Source organism: Etheostoma spectabile, chromosome 9, assembly GCF_008692095.1.
Source record: "Etheostoma spectabile isolate EspeVRDwgs_2016 chromosome 9, UIUC_Espe_1.0, whole genome shotgun sequence".
NCBI classification, from domain to species: domain Eukaryota; kingdom Metazoa; phylum Chordata; class Actinopteri; order Perciformes; family Percidae; genus Etheostoma; species Etheostoma spectabile.
In genome coordinates this window covers 35,858,144-35,877,708 of record NC_045741.1, presented here as the reverse complement: position 1 = coordinate 35,877,708, position 19,565 = coordinate 35,858,144, and the positions used below count along the sequence as shown (strand labels likewise).

The following is a 19,565-nucleotide window of genomic DNA, read 5'->3' as shown; positions in this document are numbered from 1 at the left end:
ATTTCTCATTATGGCTATGTTCAGAAACTGGTGTCTTATCTTACATCAAGAGTCCATCATGTTTTTCCAATGTGTCCTCCTTGGTAACTGTGTGGAGGGGGGGGGGTGCGCGATCACGGAACAGAACGTTTTTTATGGTGATGCGCCGACATTTTTGTTGGCATTACTTACTTAGAATTCCTCATGGGGGAGACAGAAACTACACTATAGCTTTAAGCAGAGCTAAGGACGTCACGTTTCTGAATGAGAGGGGCGGGGTCATTCGAACTGCTGAAGTGATACAAAGGCCCATGGGAAAAATATATATTCTGAACTGTTTCTCTCCTAGTAAAGTATATTTTAATAATGTAGCTTACTGTTAATGTTTTGGGTTGGTTGATTAAGTGTATATGTTTATGTAAATGTATTGTTGCACCATGACCATGACATGGGTGGGGACTGAGGGATTCAAGACCAAGGTACTTACTGATTACATATATACTAAATAAATCTAGAAATTCTTGCCTCAGAGTGAAATTTTCACTTTTACCGATTCTTAAATTCGGACTTAAACAATGTATTGTTTTCGCTGTGGTTTGTGGATCAACTGAAGCGACTATGTTGTTCTAAAAGAAAGACAGTTGTAAGGAAAATACATGGTTATAATGTACACATTGTGTTTTTAGTACTAAATGCTATGCAAGTTTTTACTATTCAGTAAACTACTTAGTAAAAGCTAGCATAATATAGTATGCATGTTGGGTTTCTTTGAGTGTTTTAAGCACCAACATGTAATATATTGACTGTAATATATCCTAAAATGAGCCCAATGCGTCATCAGATATTAAAGGTCCCATGACATGGTGCTCTTTGGATGCTTTCGTATAGCCCTTAGTGGTCTCCTAATATCATATCTGAAGTCTCTTTCTCAAAATTCAGCTTTGGTGCAGAATTCCAGCCACTAGAGCCAGTCCCACAATGAGCTTTCCTTAGTATGTGCCATATCTGAGTCTGTAGCTTTTGAGGAGGGAGGGGGGGGAGCTTGACCAACTGCCACTTTGCTCATTTGAAAGCCATGATGTCTCTCTCTCATGGGTGGGCCAATTTCTTTGAGTGGGCATGGCAGAGAAAGGGGAGGTAACCTTGCCCGTAATGACCTCATAAGGGGCAAGATTCCAGATCGGCCCATCTGAGCTTTCATTTTCTCAAAGGCAGAGCAGGATTCTCAGGGCTCGGTTTACACCTATCGCCATTTCCAGCCATTATTGGTAAACTAAACCTCATAAAGTGAAATTTTCATGCCATGGGACCTTTAAGGACACATGCTAAGTTGTAATACTATGTGACAACAATGCTAATGCCAGTTAGTCGGGTGATCACCAGACCAAGCCAAGCTCAATAGATTTGAGATTGAGCGTTGGTCCGGGGAGTCCGCTTTGTATTTTCTCTGCACAAGAGCTGTGACCAACGGGCATAGTTCAAATGACTCTGTGCGTAATTGGATAGTCTTTCAACCAATCAGACCAACGATCCGGGTGACGTAGAAGCGACAGCGGCATCAACGGGCTGCTGTGCTTTGGTGGGGTTCGGTGGCCGCCGCTACGTTGAATGTAAACAAGAAGCTACTTGGAAGCTTCTCTATCGTCATTGTGTTAAACCCGCAAATATCACGCCAGGCAGACAAGCCAGTTTGTGATTGGTTCCCGCAAAATTGTGAACAGAAGCAGGAGATTTAAACGTGCAGGTCTCCAGACCGAGCTGCAGGGCAAAATCCAGTCTACAAGCCAGTCTTTTCTCGTTTAAAAATTTCCGTTCCATGAAGGAATGTCTGTTTGTGTTTTAGCCTGTGTGTTGTTATCAACTCCCCAGTTTGACAGCCAAGCCGGGTTGCCAGATCTACCTGTAAAAAACATAAACCCAGCGCGCTACAGCTACAGCGTTAGCATAGCCATGAAAGCAGCAAACAAACAAACGGGATCAACAGAGAAAGATTCTTATTAGAATTTGTACTGCAGTAACTATTACATAAAGACAACAAAACACGATGGACTCCTCAGTAATATCGTAATTATCTTCACTCAACGTTTTGTGTGCGAAAGTCGCCGGACGGCACCAGTTTCTGAACATGGCCATACTGAGAAATACAGAGAGAGTTTTGTGGAGCTGATAGTCTTAATTAACTTTGTAGCAACTCATTTGGCAATGGCTCGAATGTAACAGACGTTCATTAATGTAAAAAAGTTATGCACTAAAGCTTTAATATGATCTGTGCATTGCATACTTAAGGTGATTATTACAAACAACTAATGGGATTTAGTAATGAATATGGTTTATTACAAAACCTGAAAGAATAAGTAATGACTAGGGCTGGGCGATATTATATCGATATTGTGAAATGAGTTCAGATATAGTCTTAGAGTTTGGTAGAATATGGTAAGTGTTGTCTTTTCCTGGTTTTAAAGGCTACATTACAGTAAAGTGATGTCATTTTCTGAACATACCAGACTGTTCTACTTAGTCATTACATCCACATTACTGATGATTATTGATTTAATTTTATTTTAATTCTTTTATCTAACATTTTGTAAAAGTACCAATTGTCAAACTTGAAATATCCTCGCAATATCGACATCAAGGTATTTGGTGAAGAATATTGTGATATCTGATTGTTCTACTTATCGCTCAGAATTAGTATTGACCAATAAAAAGTTGAATTATGACTAAATCTGGGTTTACAGGGCAAACATAGTCATCTTTCTTCTTCTGAGAGCATTGGATAGATGTCTTTTTGCCCTTGTCTTGTGATAGATAACATGCTTGTTCCTGTTAGGATTGACATTACTAAGAAAAGGACCAGAGTCTGTCCTGGACACAGCCCAAATTATTTTGCTGAGTGGAAGACATTTCTGCTGAGTTGTATGCGACAGTCACGACCTTTCTTCCCTCAAACTGGGTTTGTGCGCTGGTCAAACACTATCCCAGGAATTCAAGGACAAACATACAGTACATTTTTGACATTCACAGGGATTCTTTAAAAACATTAAAACAGACATAACTTGTGAACTAGTGAATATAAATTTATTTTACAAGCCAGTGACTCTTCACGCAATGGGATTTTGTTCTTATCCATAAAATTAAGAGTGTGTAATCCAAATGACAGAAAACTACATTTTTGAGCTGGGTCATGTGATATTAAAGTGTGGCTGACTTTGTTTCATTGTGTCAGCACAAGAAAAATGTGTTTAGTTTTTCTAACTTTTCTCAATTTTTTGCTATTTCTTTGTAAAATACTGGAAACAATTTAACAAAACAAAAATCCTCCCTTGGTTGATCTCACAATTCATGTCCATATTAAGACCATAACGTGTGATAAGTGGTCGTAAGAACAGTAGACATTTATCCATTTGAGGGGATCTTAAGCCAAAAAGGTTTAGAAGCTAGTTGAAAAAATTAGCATTTTGTGTCATGAACGTTTGTGTGCATGCAGCTCAAGTCCCCCACATGGCTCTGTCGCTCTAAGAGACAAGTCCATTCTTTTGTAAAGTCAGTGTAATTATTCCACAAATGTGCTCCTCTCAGCCAGACACACAACTGTTTTTAAATGTGCAACAGTGCAACATAACACTACAGACAGTTAGAGGCATTCTGGAGACGAATGGTGAAAACATTGGTGCATCTCTGCACTGCGTGACAGGATTGCCTGTGGAAGGCTTTCAGTATTTCCAAAGGCCAGTATCGTCCTCTGTATTCTGAGTTCAAGCTGCTCCCCTCGGGCTGTAGGCCTCACAAAGCTCCTTAACGCCACAAGCTATTAACACTAAGGACTTCCTCTTTCGTGTTTAGTTATTCCAAGAATTTTAATTATTGTAATATGTTTTTTTTACACATTTTTTCTTCCATCAGTTTCATTTGACAGAAAGAAACTTGGTGCTCCCCGAGTGAATCCGAGCCCAACAAAGAAAACATTGAGGAGGGGAATGCATTAAAATCTACAAAGAAGACAGCAGATAAACATCAGGGAAATATACATAATGCACGGGGTAAAAGACGCTCTGCAGGAATGGTAATGAGAAACAGAAGCAAAACATAAACTCAGCAGGCGAGCAGGCAAGCCTTAAATTAATATGAAACACAATACTAAAGCAGGAAATATTCTCTAACACTAATTGATCCAAAAGCTGCATGTTCCCTTTTCAATGCTGGAAGGACTGTTTCATTAGAAGGCACAGCTCATCCTGCATGCTGGCGACTCCTTGACTGATTATGCAGCAACATGTAATAGGAGTACTTGTGTAGGCAATATCGTCCAGTTTTGTGTTTTCCCTACATCCTGCTTTGTGATATCAGCCTGATATCTGCTCTGACGTGGAGGTCAGGCCCTCTCAGTTGGAGGTGTCTCTGAGCTGCTTGTACATTCAGTCTAACCTGCCTTTGTCTGGGCTCATGATGTACCATATTAGTGGATGATTACTAGTTGTTATGAGGTCTGAATTAAATGAGCTAGGAGAGCAGTCCAAGAGCTAATTTGCACATACAAACACAATTTCAGATACATCGAGTGACTGACAAAATCTAAAAAAACGTCAAGTGTAGAGTCCATCGAGACATGCAGCGCAGGCATAATGGTACCATATGGATAAAATTGTGTATTATTTCATCACTTTTGGAATTTAATAAAACTTCCTTTTTGTGTGCGAGTCTCTGTCTGCTAGAAAATGAGATCAGAATGGGAATATTGTACTTACGTAAGCAGCACCATGCTTCAGAAAGAGTATTAAAATTCTGAAAGTGATCCGGGGTTGAAGTGGTTGACCTATGGTCTGCTATTATGGCTTGTACATGGCTGCTAAAAGATTCATCAAACTGTAACATTATTAATTATTCTGTTAAATATTTAAACAAGGACACTTCTGGGTCGGGACCAAAAGAATGAGATCCTGGTTAATGTGGCTCTGGAAAGGGGAGTTTGGGGTCCCTGCTGGAGCTGCTGCCCCTGCAACCCAATACCGGATAAGCGAACGAAGATGGCTGGATGATACATCTGGTGGTGGTGGGGGGGTAATCTTTAGCTCACCCAGTAGAGCGTGCACCCCATGTGGGCGGAGTCCTTGGCAGTAGCCGTGGGTTCAAATCCGACCCACAGCCCTTTGCCGCATGTTGTCCCTTTTGTAATTGGCCAGATTTCTCCGCCTATTCCTTTTCAGTGGCTAGAGCTGACAGAGGAGGTGGCAGTTCATTTTCACATTCACGATGAGTAAAAACGGTTGTTGTGTGGCAGGGCACCTTTAATTGCATCTACTGTGTCTACACTGTTTGCTTAGAGTGAGCTCCTTTTTCTGAACAGGCATCATAGTCATCTGCAGACTTGCGTCACACATTAAGGTCATGGCAAACTGTGATATTCATACGTCCAGTTGACACAGTGTCAACATCAATGCAGCAATAATGCAAAACCGCAAGACTGTTTCATTTCCTCATCCAGACCCTTCATACTACGTTTCTTTAGCTCTCAAACTGATGAGTATAGTCGAAATGTTTATCACTACAGTCCTCAAAAGGAGAACATTCAAAGTCTTCAGATAAGTCCTGTTTTAACCCTTGTGTTTTCCAGACCCAGCACATCCACAATCCTTTGATACATATCAACATGAAAGGGTTTCTGTGCTCAGGGATGTGTGAAAGACATGTGCGTTTGAGTGTGGAGGAGCAGTGGTGGTGGTGGTGGTGGTGTTTAATGCAGTAGATCAGGCTGCACTAACTTTGCCTTTTAGGCAGGGGGATGTGAGCTGCAGCTGCTTTTAATCCGTGAGAGCATTTGAGTAGGACACCAGATTGTTTATGTCGTCCGTTGAAAAAGAGCTGGCACAAGTGTGTTCAGAGGGAGGAGGGGGAGCGCAGCTTATGATCCATCTGTCCCTGTGTCCCTACAGCTCAACGCGGTGGCAGAGAGTGAGGGGAGGCAGAGTGTGAGGGGAGATGGGGACAAACTACAAGTCCTTTGGTACCGCTTTAATTAAAACACATCAGTTGAACCTTTTATTTCTGGAACAGATGATAACAAGCCCATTGCAAAACACCCCCCCACACACAGGTTTGTGGTACTATCTTTGTGGGGACCCGTCATTGACATAATGCAATCCCTAGCCCCTTACCCTAACCTTAACCATCACAACTAAATGCCTAACCTTAACCCTTACCCTCACTTCCTGTCCTGTGCTTCTTTGGCCCTGCTCTGAACATTTAAACAGCTTTCTTTTAAACAGCTTTTTAGAACCGAACCAGGTTTTATAAGGAGGTTTTAAGTGTTTTATTCACACCGGTGGTCCCCTTGTGCCCGTGCCCCTTGTAGCGTCCATCCAGGGCGCTACGTTTCTACCCTAACCTAACCATAACCTAATTCTAACCCTAAACCTAAAACCAAGCCTTAACCCTCAAACAGCCCATTAAAGTTCTGGGGTCCCGCATTTTGGTCCCACAAAGCTGTCAGAACCCCTCAAGTATACTGAACCCCCAGTTTTAGCACCCCACGAATATAGTGTTTTGCACGCACACACACAATTAAAGACTCATTTAGTCATCGGCCAATTATTCGCCCGAGCCGTTCTTGGATCTGTCTCGTGCAGCGCTGTGAGGCCTTTCACTACCGGCAGGTCATTAGTCACTGTGTGCCAGGACTGCCATGAGTGGAAAATCAGTGACTGAATGAGAAAGGCTGTTCTTCTCTTAGAGCTTAGAGCACATACTGACTGTACAACAACACATTTATGGGATGGCACTAACTTTTAGAAAAGCAAAAGAGTCAGGTTAATTACCAATGTCAGATGATGTTTTATTAACTTCTTATTCTTTTCAATTCTTGGAGAAAAAAAAAGACAAAATCTTCCAAAACTACAAATTAGTCAGTATAATAAACGATGGAAAACAATGTGGGATGACAAAGATGATACCCACAGACTCAGATGTGTGTTACACCAGTAATCCAAACATTTGAATAAAAGACATTTTTCATTTATCTGCTTGAAGCTTCTTTATCGTTGTTCTTTAATCACCCACCCCCCCCAAAAAACATATCCAAACTCACGGTTTGATGTATTGCTTGGCTGTACTCTTTAACCAATGATAAATTACAAACAGTTCAAAAAAAACTAAACAAAAACACCACCACCCTAAACTTGGTAATTGATGCTGTTCCAACTCTGCTGCTGCATAATGGCAAACAATTATTTATTATTATTACATATTTAATTTGTATGCAAATGTACTGTATAGTGGAAAAAGATCAGCCCAACCACATAGATAAATAAAAAAGTTAAAAGAACTTGAATTGAACATTTTTGCCTTTGGTCAAAAAGATAACATAATCAGCAGGTACGCTAGGTAAAGCTCTAAAAAAATAAAAATAAAAAGTTACACTTTGGTTTATACATACACATTCTTGCAATTCAACTCAGTTTAGGAAACACTTTATTCCTTTTCATTTTAAGCCATAGATTTGAATTTTGGCTTCAAACTTCTGTGGCTTAGTGAGTGTTGCACCTTTAAGATGGATGCTTTACACTCGCACCTTATGTCTGCTTATAAATCACGTAGGAGATAGAGTGCAGTGAATCTAAAGTAGGCAGGAAAAAGGAAGGGATTACACTTGATCTTATAAGTCAACCCAACATGACTTGAACAGGACAGGCAGGTGATAGAATCGTGAACCTGGCCTTTTTGTATACTGATAACAATGAGAGAAAGAGGGGGCCTTTGCAGGAAAACGGGACAATTTAGTGTATATTGGTTAGTGATATTTCCCTAAATAATCAGCGCTAAAAGAACAATCAAGAGGGCAATGCATGTTTTGTTACAAAAATCACACCAGCAGTTAGAAAATGTACTGTACCACTCTTACAGTTAATTGTTTTTGTAAAATCAATGATGTTACTAAGACGTTCTGCCTAAAATAAGCACACATAATAGTTATTATATGTATGCATACAGCCAACCAGACAGCTGTTATAGGCAGTTGTTGTAAAGACTGTAAACCAGAGAGAAGTGAGATTTGAAGTGGGATATTCTTCTTCACGTGCACTCAGCCTGTTTGCTTTCTACTTCTACCAGTAGCACAGAATAGTAATAACGGTTATCGATAAATGTGCCAAAATGTTGTCAGATTTCTAATGCTCACGTCTGTTTCTCAGAAGAGCTTCTTACTGCGCTCTTTGCTTACGCTGTTGAAGCTTTACACAAAATAAAGAACCATACTGCTTCCATTTGTTTTTGTGAGACATCTGTTCCTGTGCTTAGCTGTATAGAAGTGGGAATGATTTGAATTCATCAGAATGTGAAGCTCATCCATAATTAAAAAGAAAATCGACGAGCAATTCTTTTTGTCAACGGTCATTCACTGCTCAAATGGACAAACTGCCTCTCAAGATAGAGTGCAAATGAGTAAGATGGGCGTCAAACAGCATTAAAGAGATTAAAAAAAACCCGAGGTCTGTTTAATTTTAGTGTGTAGTTGCTTCTCTGTTCTAGACACGGATGGAAACAGGAACTTCACTGACAGCTGTGACCTACTGGTGTGAGACACAAACAAGACAAGATTAGAACAAAGCGGGCAGGACTAACAGACTCTCCACTTAATGAAGAAGCTGCAGGTATTTTCTTTCTAAGACTCTTGAACTTTAAAACAGCCAATCCCACCGCATTACCGGGACGCAGATGTGGTGCAGAGAAGAAAAGGTTTATGGCTCACCGAACTCGTCAGTTTTGGGATCCTAGTTTCATTTGGTTCTAAATTGAAGATTAAAAAGACCCCACACACTGGATGACTGTGTTTTCCGAAGTCTTTGCTCAAAGGATCGGAGGAGATTTAGGGGACTGAATAAACAAAAACAACAAACTAATGTGGAACCCTAATGTCTAAAAGAGGGTTACCTGAGCAAAATTAAAGATGCAATATTCAATTTCATCACTATGCATGTATGTATCAAATAAATACACATGGTAATAGGATATTAGAAAACACCGTTAAACAGGGAAGTGCACAGGTACAGGTTATTGCTGCCCAGGCAACTGCCCATTTGCCCTGATTGGATGAGCTGCCCCTCTGGTGGAAGAGCCTAACTAAACCTTTCTGTCTTTTCTTTTTTTTTTTAACGGTTGTGGCTGCATACGGTGATAATTACTAAAGTTAAATCAAATTAAATCGCTCTATCATCCAATCTTGCCCTCAGCGATGCCCCCAGTCACGTGGCTTTGTTTAACCCTGATTTTTGTCTCTGTTTCAGACTTTTATTTAGTTTTCACTAACACCACCTAACAGTACATTTTGGAATTCATGGTCAATAACCCTCATTTATATAGAAGTGTATCAAATATTTGAGTTAAAAAAAGCAGAAATTATGAATTATTTAGCTAATAGTTAAGATTAGAGTAAAGGGATCAGTTTCATCAGGAAGGAAAGTGATCAATTGTATTTGCAAAGAGTCTTGGATGGAATCCAATCCATTTTTTGTGGTAATCTGGTTAAAAAGATACCCAAATTTCAGATATGACATAAGACATGTTTTAAAGGGAGGACAGGAGGGTTATATTCTCACAAACACGGAGCAGCGAAAATGAAAGAGGGAAACCCAAGACTCTCTGCCTTCACAAGAGTTTTTAAAGTTATGGAGATTGTGACAAATGCCCTGTGAATAGTAACCAAAACAATCCACATGAGTTTTGAATAACGTTTGCATCACGACGCACAGTGTTTTCTTATATTAAAGTAAAATGCCAACCAAAGCTAATGACAGTTAACTGACGTTCCATCCGTTCCATTAATGTACGCTCTGTGGAGAAGAGAGAGGCTCAGGGATAGGATGGTTTAGGCTCTTGAATCTCACTAAGTTATAGCATTGTTTAAACGTTGTTTAGCCTATGACAATCAGGTGTGACGTTGAAAGTGAAAGTCGCCTTATTCTGTTATTAGAAGATAAATGAATGTCCCAATTGATTAATGTAATAAACTCTGTAAGATCTGCAACTTTGCAAAGCTGGATTAAAACTGCCAGCAGGCCAGCTGCCAGAGAAGCATTTGATAATGTCAAGCAACCATCCTACATTACTCTTTTAATTGGTATTAATTGGTTTTATTTAAGTTGGTCCATTTTATCAGAAGCATTTTCGTTAAGTTGGAGCAGGGTGGTTTCTGCATGTGTTGTTTTCCCTCCCTCCCTTTCCTCTATGTTTTTTGGCTTTGGGACGCGTTCCATGTCTCACTAGAATTGTTTGTATTTCTGAATATAAAAAGGTATTTATTTATTTTTTAATTTGATCACAAAAAAAGTGTGGAGTGGAGTAGGGTAATAACTCATTAAAACAAATGTTTCATTTAATAATAAATGCACAGTAATTTGGTTCTGTGCCGTATATGGCATTGTGAATTAGTTATTTATATATATATATATATATATATATATACCAAAAGTGTCAGTTTACAGAGCATTTAAGAACCTGGGGATTGAGCAAAATACTTTTACTAGTTGTAGTCATGTTGTATTGTTCTTTATAATATATACGCTACCGGTCAAAAGTTTAGGGACACTTAGAAATTTCAGCAAAAGGCAGAAAAGACTTTTTATTTAAGATTTTTTTGTTTGTTTTTTTTTCCCGTTATTAGTGACAGTGGATAGACAGGAAAGGGGGAGAAAAATGGGGGATGACACGCAGCAAGGTTGGTTTCGGACCGGGGCCCCTGCAGGACTCAGCCTACATGGGACGAACGCTCTTACTGGGTGAGCTAGAGGCCGCCCCGGCAGAAAAGACTCTTAAACTGAGCTCAAATGGAAACAGTGTGCTGCAACAACTAATTAAAGGAATTCCTTTTTGTAAAGATTAGTTTTTGGGCGTTTTAGGCCTTTATTAGACAGGACAGCTGAAGACCGGAAAGAAAGAAAGAAAGAAAGAAAGAAAGAAAGAAAGAAAGAAAGAAAGAAAGAAAGAAAGAAAGAAAGAAGGAAAGAAAGAAAGAGAGAGAGAGAGAGAGAGAGAGACATGCCGCAAAGGGCTGCAAGTTGTAATCAAACAGGCGGCCTCCTGCGGTGAAGACTGAGCCTTTGTACATGGGGTGCATGCGCAAGCAGGTGAGCTACCAAGGCGCCCCAAAGGGACTCATGTTTTTTAGGATTCTGTTATTCTAGGTTGGGCCTATTGAAAAAAGAATCCCAAAATTAAAAACCAAATACCTCCCCAACGAACCAGTAGTCGCGTATTCAGGTCCAGCCCTACGTGAGGCGCAAAAACAATGTGGGAATGGAAGCACGGCTGTAGTGCTTTGAATTTCGATTGCATTAAACTGTACAGGTGTTGCTAAGAGAAACCTTACAGAACTTAAGTTACAAACTTGTTTGCTATTCTGATAATTAGAAAACTAAAACATTCCCCAACACGTGTCACAAGCACTTTTGCAAGTCTTCTTTAGTGTTCCCCATTCTCCACCATTTCCATTTAACTATCCCATTAAAGTTACACACAAACTATGAGTAGGCTGGGAAATATTCAAGTGGACCCCAATGTTATTGATCTACATGATTACTTATGAGTTTGTTGTTCTGTTAAATCTCCTTTAATCATTTAAAGTATTTTTTCCTGTGGACACTGTCCATGTTATTGCACAGTATCAGAATATATATGCTGCCACATAACACGTGGCAGCTGTAGCCTACTGTTAAAGAAAAAAGAAAAAAAACAGCAGTCGAAAAATGCAGTTTGTGAAGACTTTCACACTCACGCACTTCTGGTGTTTATGAACACACTTGTTTTCTCCTTGTTGCATCAAACCATGGTCCATTAAAGGCGTTCTGTGCCCCGGAAATAGAGCACTGCAGTGTGTGAAGCATTAAACCCCCGGAAGCCTTGGTAAGTGGAGGGAGATGACTCTCGGACACATCTCCAACTTGGACACAGAAAAATGGTAATGACCACGTTGATGAGGATCCTGGTGGGGATGGTCAGGCGTGCTGTACTGCCAACTCCTGTCCTATGAAGCGGCGTAGGCGCTCCAGATACTGGCTGTACAATTCAATGTCGTTGTGTCCCGCTCCCTCCACCCAGAGAGGCTCCACAGCCTTGGGGCAGCGCTCAAACAGAGCCAGGCCGTGGGAGAAGTCGATGACCTCGTCCTCTGTCCCGTGGATGATGAGCACTGGGGATGTGATTTTGGACACTTTCTCAATGCTAAGAGATGAAAAAGGGAGAATGGGAAAAGGAGAAGAAGAGGTCAGATTTTTCTTATGCAAGAGCTCTGAAAGCAGATTGATCAAGTCAGGTTAATGGTAGTCTCGACGACATTCCACATCCAGGATTGTTGCACCGGAAATTTCCTCTTTTTTGGTCAGATGTCAGTCACCTTCCGCTTTCTTTGTGTTGGCATTCTAAACTCTGATGGATTTATGAGGACTATGGTAAACTGTTCCTCAGATCTCTGCAGGGTTAACCCAGACAGCTAGCTAGACTGTCTGTCCAATCTAAGTTTTTTGTTGTGACTAACAGGGTCAGCACTGCGGTGTTAGCCACAGCTAGCCAGGACCAGTCAGGATCACTTTACTGGCAAAGTCTCAATTGTTTTTTTTGAAAGTAACCAACTCGGCTACTCTAGCCATATAATTCAATGTGAGTACACAAATGTTGAAATGACAAAAATGCAGCCGTGATAAATTAGCCTGAAGCTAATGCTTAGCTACCTGTTCAGGAGGAAATTAGCCAACTCTGCGCGCTTTTGGACTCTAAGCTGAAACTGCTGAGTATCTTTTAAAAAGATGCCTGGAAGTCTGGAATGTGTCTAGTTGCTGCATTATGACCATTCATTGCTCTTTATTATGTTGTTCTATTGCACATGTTTTGTATGTCTTGTTATGACAATTTGATATTTTTCAAATATTTCAATAAAGAAGTTCACGTTTCAAGTTAAAGTACATGGAATCTTGGATTTATTTTTACCGTGGTATCGAAATAGGCATCGAGAATAGTGTTATTTTACTGGTATTGGGACCGACTACTGAATTTGTGGTATTGCGACACTCCTAGAAGAAATGACAATAAACCAGAGCACATTTTTCTCCCAACCCAGAATGCCTTGCTGCGTCTGAAGGAAGGTCTGACAATGCGAGACTAGGTTAATGGTGACGTCCAGCTGAACTCCCAAACCACTGGCAATGTGGATCAGGTCATATAAAAGTGAAATTGCGGTGGGTCAGTTTGCTGGTCTGAAGAAAAGTCAGTCAAATATGTTTTAATAATGTTTATTAAACAAGAATATCTTAATGGATGGGCAAAGCTTCATTTTTGTCTGGAATGCTAAAGTAAATTATTAGGCTATAAAGCATATGTTTTGCTTTATAACAAACGTGATATTTTAAATGTTATTTATTGTCTACCGACTGTAAAATAATGGTCTTATTGCCTGGGTGCAGATCATTTGCACATATCATTTAAGTCACACATACAAGTCTGACCCGTCTGTCACTTTAGTACAGTTTTGACAATTGAGTCTTGGAATTTATAGATTTTAATAGATAGAAATAAACATTTATTGCCAAATGAGATATATAAAATAGATTACAAAACTACTTCTGAAAAAAAAAAGATTACAATGGTAATTGTAATAAAGTTTAAAGTCCTCCCATGGAAAACAGATATCGTTTACATAGAAAACAGTAGAAAAGGCTACAGATAGACACACAGAGGAAGGAGGGATGCCAGCTGCCTACTCTGAATCTGAACAACAAGCGAACACTGGAGGCTTTCTCAGCTCGCTACACACACAGCAAGGCTTCCCCTGGTTTCCTACCACCTCTGCTCCCTTACCCACTTGTACCATCTGGGACTAGACTCGGCGTTAAGGCTGGCGTTGACTGCTTTTGAACCATTGTCAGACTCAGCCATTAAAACTAAACTGACAACAAGAAGAGAAGGGATACAGTCTCACTATTGATAGCATTACTTGGCGTTGGTACTGTCCCGCCATGGGAATCCATTCAGTTGCCAAGATTTAAAAAAGAAAAAACACAGTTACAACACATTTACAGTAAACACCCACATTACAGTTGCGCACAAATGTGAGCAACAAAATCTAAAAAAAAGGAGGTTATAACAAAATATGAAGCAATAAAAGCACAGCGCCAAAAGTACTGCATTTCACAACCGGCTACTTAGTGTTGGAGGACAGGCTTGTTAATAACAAAATGTTACTGTTTTAAAAAACTAAAAAAGTGTATGTGTAGTGTGTAAGTGTATGTTGCAGATCAATGCAACCATTCACTGTCACTCATGTTTAAAATATGTGGGACAAGACTTTAGTACTTGAAAGTTACAGGCTGCAAGTTCTACACTGTTGTTAAAAGTTAATGATAAACTAAGATTGCACTCATTCAAGATCACTTTTAGATCAAAATGAAAAAGACTTTGGTCGAAAAGTGAGATCCCTTCAGCAAGATAGCGCAGTTCTTCTCTGAAATATAACAGAAATCGGATGGTCTATTCACAGCTATGAAAATGAAATTTGATGTCTACACACTAACCAAGAAAAGACACTACAACTGAAACTATGGCACCAAAATGCTATCCGAAAGCACAGAGCTGTTCTTTCAGCGCAGATGTTTGTCTTGGATAAGAAACACTTCACAAGTGCAAGTAGAAAGTAGGCTTTTCTGTTGGCTGATCTGTAATTATTTGGAAATGTCAACTGGTCTACTAATCTGCGTGTGTATCATGTTTCCATGAAGGAGTTTATGAGACAGAAGGGAGTATAAAGACTTAATTCTCTGCATTATTTAATGAAATTGGTCAACTTAACCATACAATGCAACTGTAATTAATATAAATCTGAATTTGATTGAGGCTGATGAAGGGAGAATGGTTGAAAAGGGTACAAAGCGACAGAGAAACCATAGCAACACTCAGCAGAGACTTACTTGGGGAACGCGTCAAAGCAATAAGTTTTCTTTGTGTCAGGAAAAGCCACTCTCATGCCAGATGTAAGAGGTGAGTGAAGAACCACGGCAGCACACTCGTACCGCGACGCCAGGTCTACAGTGGGTACTGTACCAATGCTCTGTCCATACAGGATAATATTCTCTGGGCTGATACCATACCTGGTTAAGACCAAAGACGCAGAGAGAGCATTATAATGCAGGCTAGTGGAAGTTGTACCTTTTCACAGATTTTAGTCTAGGTTAGCAACTATAAGTATACAATGGAGAAAAATGAATGAATTGCTGCATGTTTAACTTAGGAGATAGAGTATTGAGACGTTCATTTAAAACAAACAGCTACACCCAAATGTAAATTCACCTCAACCAACCCTTAGTCAATGCTCCGTGGTGTCATGTCTTCCTAGGGCTACAGCTGCATTTAGGCAGCTCCGCTTTCACTAATGAAACACTTTATCACATTCCAGCGTCCTTGAGAGAGACATCCCCCCACAGGCCTTCCCTCCCTTCCTTCATCCATACATCTCACTCTTTTTTTATTCCCAAGGCATCTGTCCACCCTCTGCTCTGCTCTCTTCATCTCAGCTCTGTCCTGATCACAACCTCTGCCACCCTGATTCCCCCCCTTCTTTACATCTTTCTCTTTCGACCATCTTTCTTTTTTGACCACTTCTTGCTTTTTCTCCGGACACACAACAGTGGTATCCCTAAAAAAAAAAAAAAAATGCAGTGATATTTGAATCCATTGATATATGCAACATGGTTTGAGTTGCTCCTAAACTAAACCATGCACCCTGTCTCAGCAGAACATACGGCGGATAATAAATCCCCCATTAAAAGGACATATATGAGCCAATTACCGGTAGCCTATATCATAACATACCGCGTGCGCAGGGCGTGCCAGGCAGCATCTATGTCTGCATAGAGGTTCTTCTCAGAGGGCTTGCCAGTGCTGACGCCGTAGCCTGAGTAGTCGTAGGAGAAGATGTTGCAGTTAATGCGGGTGCCGAGGCCGATGTAGAAACTGCTCATCTGGCCCAGGTCGACTGCGTTACCGTGGGAGAAGAGCACTGTGAATCTGAAAGGACACATACAAAAGACGGGTTAGTAGATGGGCCAACAATCCCTGAGCAGTAGTATGGTTGGAAATAAAGCAGTCTATAGACAAGTATCAATGATATTGTTACAAGAGAAATATCTTGACTGCAAAACACCACTAGTAAATGAAACAAATGCCACATCATATGTATGGACATGGGGAATTGTACTGAAGTTCATTTGACGCAGAGTCACATGAAGGCAGAACTAGGCGATAGGGAGAAAATCAGATACCACAATATTCTTGACCAAATACCGCTATATCAATATTGCGACAATATTCTAGGGTTGACAATTGGTGCTTTAACAAAATATCTTCACACTTAGATTTTAGATAAATAATCATCAGTAATGTGGACATAATGTCTAAATGGGGAAAAGGCAAATAATAGAACAGCTAAAACAGTCTGGTAAGTTCACAAAAGTAAATGACTTTACTCTAAAGCAGCCTTTAAAACCAGGAAAAGACAATATCCACACAATATCCAAAATCTAAGACGATATCAAGTCTCATATCACGATATCGATATAATATCAATTTATTGCCCAGACCTACATGAAGGAGTAACAGAAAAATGACAACTGACACAATCAAATGGACTAACAAACAATCCAGTTTCTAATTCTCCATCCACAAGTCCAACCTGGTGACTCTACACTAAATCAAACTATAAGCAACCTGTTAGGATAAACACAGCGAGGTTACTTGGACTCCGAGCCAATGTGTCTTTGTCTAAAAGTGCGGTTGTTGGAGGATTGGTTTACCAATCTTGTCCAATGACTCTTACTTCCAGACATTTTGCACAACCCGAGAAGCAGGGTATCCACTATAGAAGCTGGGTATTCTAGCCCTTGCCTTTTATTCATGAATGCTTGTTGTGCTCTCTTGAGAAATTGGATACTTTTTCTACACACTGACTGTCCCTCAGTGGTTTTGTTTATGAACTCATGCAGCCCGTGGCTTTGCTCGTGGTCTTTTCACTCAGAATGTAGCACAACAATGACTCTTCCATATCAAGTCTAGTTTGGATTCATTTGTATGTAATACAAGCTAGACATTAATACAAGACACACAGACTGTAACAAAAGCTTGTCCATGTCTTTTTAATTGATTGAGTAAATTAATCAGCAGCAGCACACTGCAGCACGATGGGCATAAAACTGAAAGTTTTGCATTTTACAGTATATCTCAGGGCACATATAATAAAACATCTGTTGCTAAATGATAAGATCACGTTTCATTAAATTATCTACCAATCACTGCCAAAAAATACAGTGACACAAACCTACAAGAGAGACTGCCAGATGGCTGGAAATGATACGTCTCTGAAAACAGATATCTTGTTACTGAGCTAGACACTTCTTTATTATGATCACCATCATGAGGCAGAAAAACATACTGGCTGCGGGTGAAACTCAACATTTGAGTTCCTACAAACAAGAATGAAAAATAGAATGATTTTTTTTCAGAATTAAAGAAACTGTTATTATAAATAGCAGTGATCCATGGCAAAGCAGGAAGAGACAATCTTTTGAGTCAGCTGAGTCAACAGGGAGACAAGTAAAGGAAGTAGACCTGGATGTGTGTGAAAGAAGACTGACAAGGAAGAAAGGGGTGGAAACACTTCTGCGAAATGTGACATACTGTCAAAACATCAATATGAAAGGTCACTTAAGCTGTGGTCTATAAAACGAAACCTTTAAAACGACCTACCTGGCATTAGGAACACAGCGAATGTACATGCAGCCGATTCGGTTTCCTCTGCTGGATCGTGTGAGGAACACCTCTGTCGTGTCCAGCTCTCTCTGCGAGTACTGAAACTCTGCTCGCTCCGTCAGGTGGAGCTTCCACCTCCCATCCAAAGGCCCGGCCCCACCGCTTCCAGCAACTGATGCAACGCTCCGCGCCCGTAGGCTGGATGTCCCTGTTGCCCCTGGTGCAGCAGGGACAGCCTCTGGGTCTGGAAGAAAGGCGTAAGTGGGCTCAGGGGGCAGGAAGGCGAGCTTGGCTGCGATGCGGCTGGGGCAGGGCGGGCAGCAGAACAGGCAGCAGAGCTCGCCGAAAGAGAGGCCATTCATCCTTCACTGTGCAGGAGGAAGACAAGAGGATCACTGTCCTAATGAATCCACATCATCCTTGTGTTTACACAATGAGATACCTATTACAATGTAATGTAAAGGCCTTCAGTCAAAGTGTGGCTGCAATGAGGCTGACAATGTTTCTACAACAGATAGTTTGGGACATGTAAAGATTGATAAATAATTTGTTCATAGATAAACACATATGAGAAAAGTTAAAAATGGGTGTCACAATTTCCTAAAGCTCAAAGTCACTATGTTGTTTGTTGTTTGTCTAAAAACATTATGTTCACTGTCACATCAGACAAAGAAAATCAGCAGACCCTCATAATTGAGAGGCTGAAAAATATATTTCCAAGTAAGAACTTATCAAAACAGTTGCTGTTTATTTATTTTTTTGTCAATCAGCTAATCGATTAATTGTTGCAGGTCTAATACTAAATACTTTTTGAATGTTGGGTAAGCTAAATTAAGCCAGTTTTAGGGCTCTGGTATACCATAATGATTATGACTGATCACTTAAACATATCTTTGAACTAATAATTTAACGATGAGCCAATTATGAAAATAATTTTTGGATAGAGCCCCACAAGACATTACCCCAAATATATAATAGATGTACATGACAACAGTAGACCTACCTGTTGAGCTGAAGAGCCTAATCTAAGTTAAAGTTGAAAAAGAAGTTGCTCCGAAAACAAAAAATAAAACAAGGAAGACTTCCTCCGCTTCAGTCAAATTCAAACACAGGATACTGTTTGTAAAGTGCCCTGTCAGCAGGAGGAGTAAAAGCAGTGGACTGACAGGGAAGTGTTATTTACAAAATATCTGCTGTGTTGTCTGTGTGGAGACTGAAGTCCAGATCATATCCATTTTGTCCATTTGTTGAGATGTCAACGAGTCACTTCAGACACAATGGTGTGTTTCCCAAACGTGCCCTTGATATTTTAAGAAAACTGACTACAACTTTTGTAACTTACTTGTTTTTGACAGTGAGCAACGAACGTTTCCAAAGCAGTCTACCTGCAAAGTGACCAAAAACTAATCCTGAACGCTTTTCAATCACAATCAAACACGCACAGCACTGTCTACGCCTGTACAATTGAGTGATGTGTAAAGAATAACGACAAGTCTTCTTTTTTTTACCGGAGAGAGAAGCCGTTTGTCTGCGCGTACCAGCTAACGCTTCGCTGGCTTAAGCTAACAGCTAGCAAGAAAACAAAAACACGGCTACTCAGTAAAAACAGGGCTTATATGCGGCCACCCGATGTAAAACACCGTTAATACATCGTTTCCGACGGGTGTAATTGTGTCCATGAATCCACTCTGGAAGGTGCAGGCGTCTCCTCTGAATTTATGGATGGCGTCTTGTCATTTAAATTAATCCATGTAGCTAGCTACGTGCGGTGTTTTCCTTCTTCGCTGTCGTTTCACCGCATCCGGAAGCGA

At 40.3% G+C, this 19,565-nt stretch overlaps 1 protein-coding gene across 2 annotated transcripts; it reads right to left on the bottom strand.

Moving 5' to 3' along the window:
- Nucleotides 1-6,783: 6,783 nt before the first annotated feature.
- abhd17ab (abhydrolase domain containing 17A, depalmitoylase b) lies at nucleotides 6,784-19,565 on the bottom strand. 2 transcript variants are annotated; one of them, XM_032524830.1, is made up of 5 exons: nucleotides 18,758-19,565; nucleotides 17,752-18,122; nucleotides 15,823-16,017; nucleotides 14,922-15,101; nucleotides 6,784-12,186 (listed from the first exon to the last, which is right to left on the bottom strand). In XM_032524830.1, the coding sequence occupies exons 2-5, from the start codon at nucleotides 18,114-18,116 to the stop codon at nucleotides 11,961-11,963; spliced, it is 966 nt and encodes a 321-aa protein (XP_032380721.1). In that variant the 5' UTR covers nucleotides 18,117-18,122; nucleotides 18,758-19,565; the 3' UTR covers nucleotides 6,784-11,960. The 2 variants fall into 2 exon arrangements, with proteins under 2 accessions (XP_032380721.1, XP_032380722.1); XM_032524831.1 differs by having other exon boundaries at nucleotides 19,097-19,565.

Excerpts from the sequence above, each read along its gene's own strand:
- abhd17ab (XM_032524830.1), bottom strand. The coding sequence starts at position 18,116 with ATGAATGGCCTCTCTTTCGGCGAGCTCTGCTGCCTGTTCTGCTGCCCG. Across the intron at positions 16,018-17,751 it reads CGCTGTGTTCCTAATGCCAG|ATTCACAGTGCTCTTCTCCC; the intron begins GTAGGTCGTTTT and ends GTGTCCTTTCAG. Across the intron at positions 12,187-14,921 it reads TGCTTTGACGCGTTCCCCAA|CATTGAGAAAGTGTCCAAAA; the intron begins GTAAGTCTCTGC and ends TTCATCTCTTAG.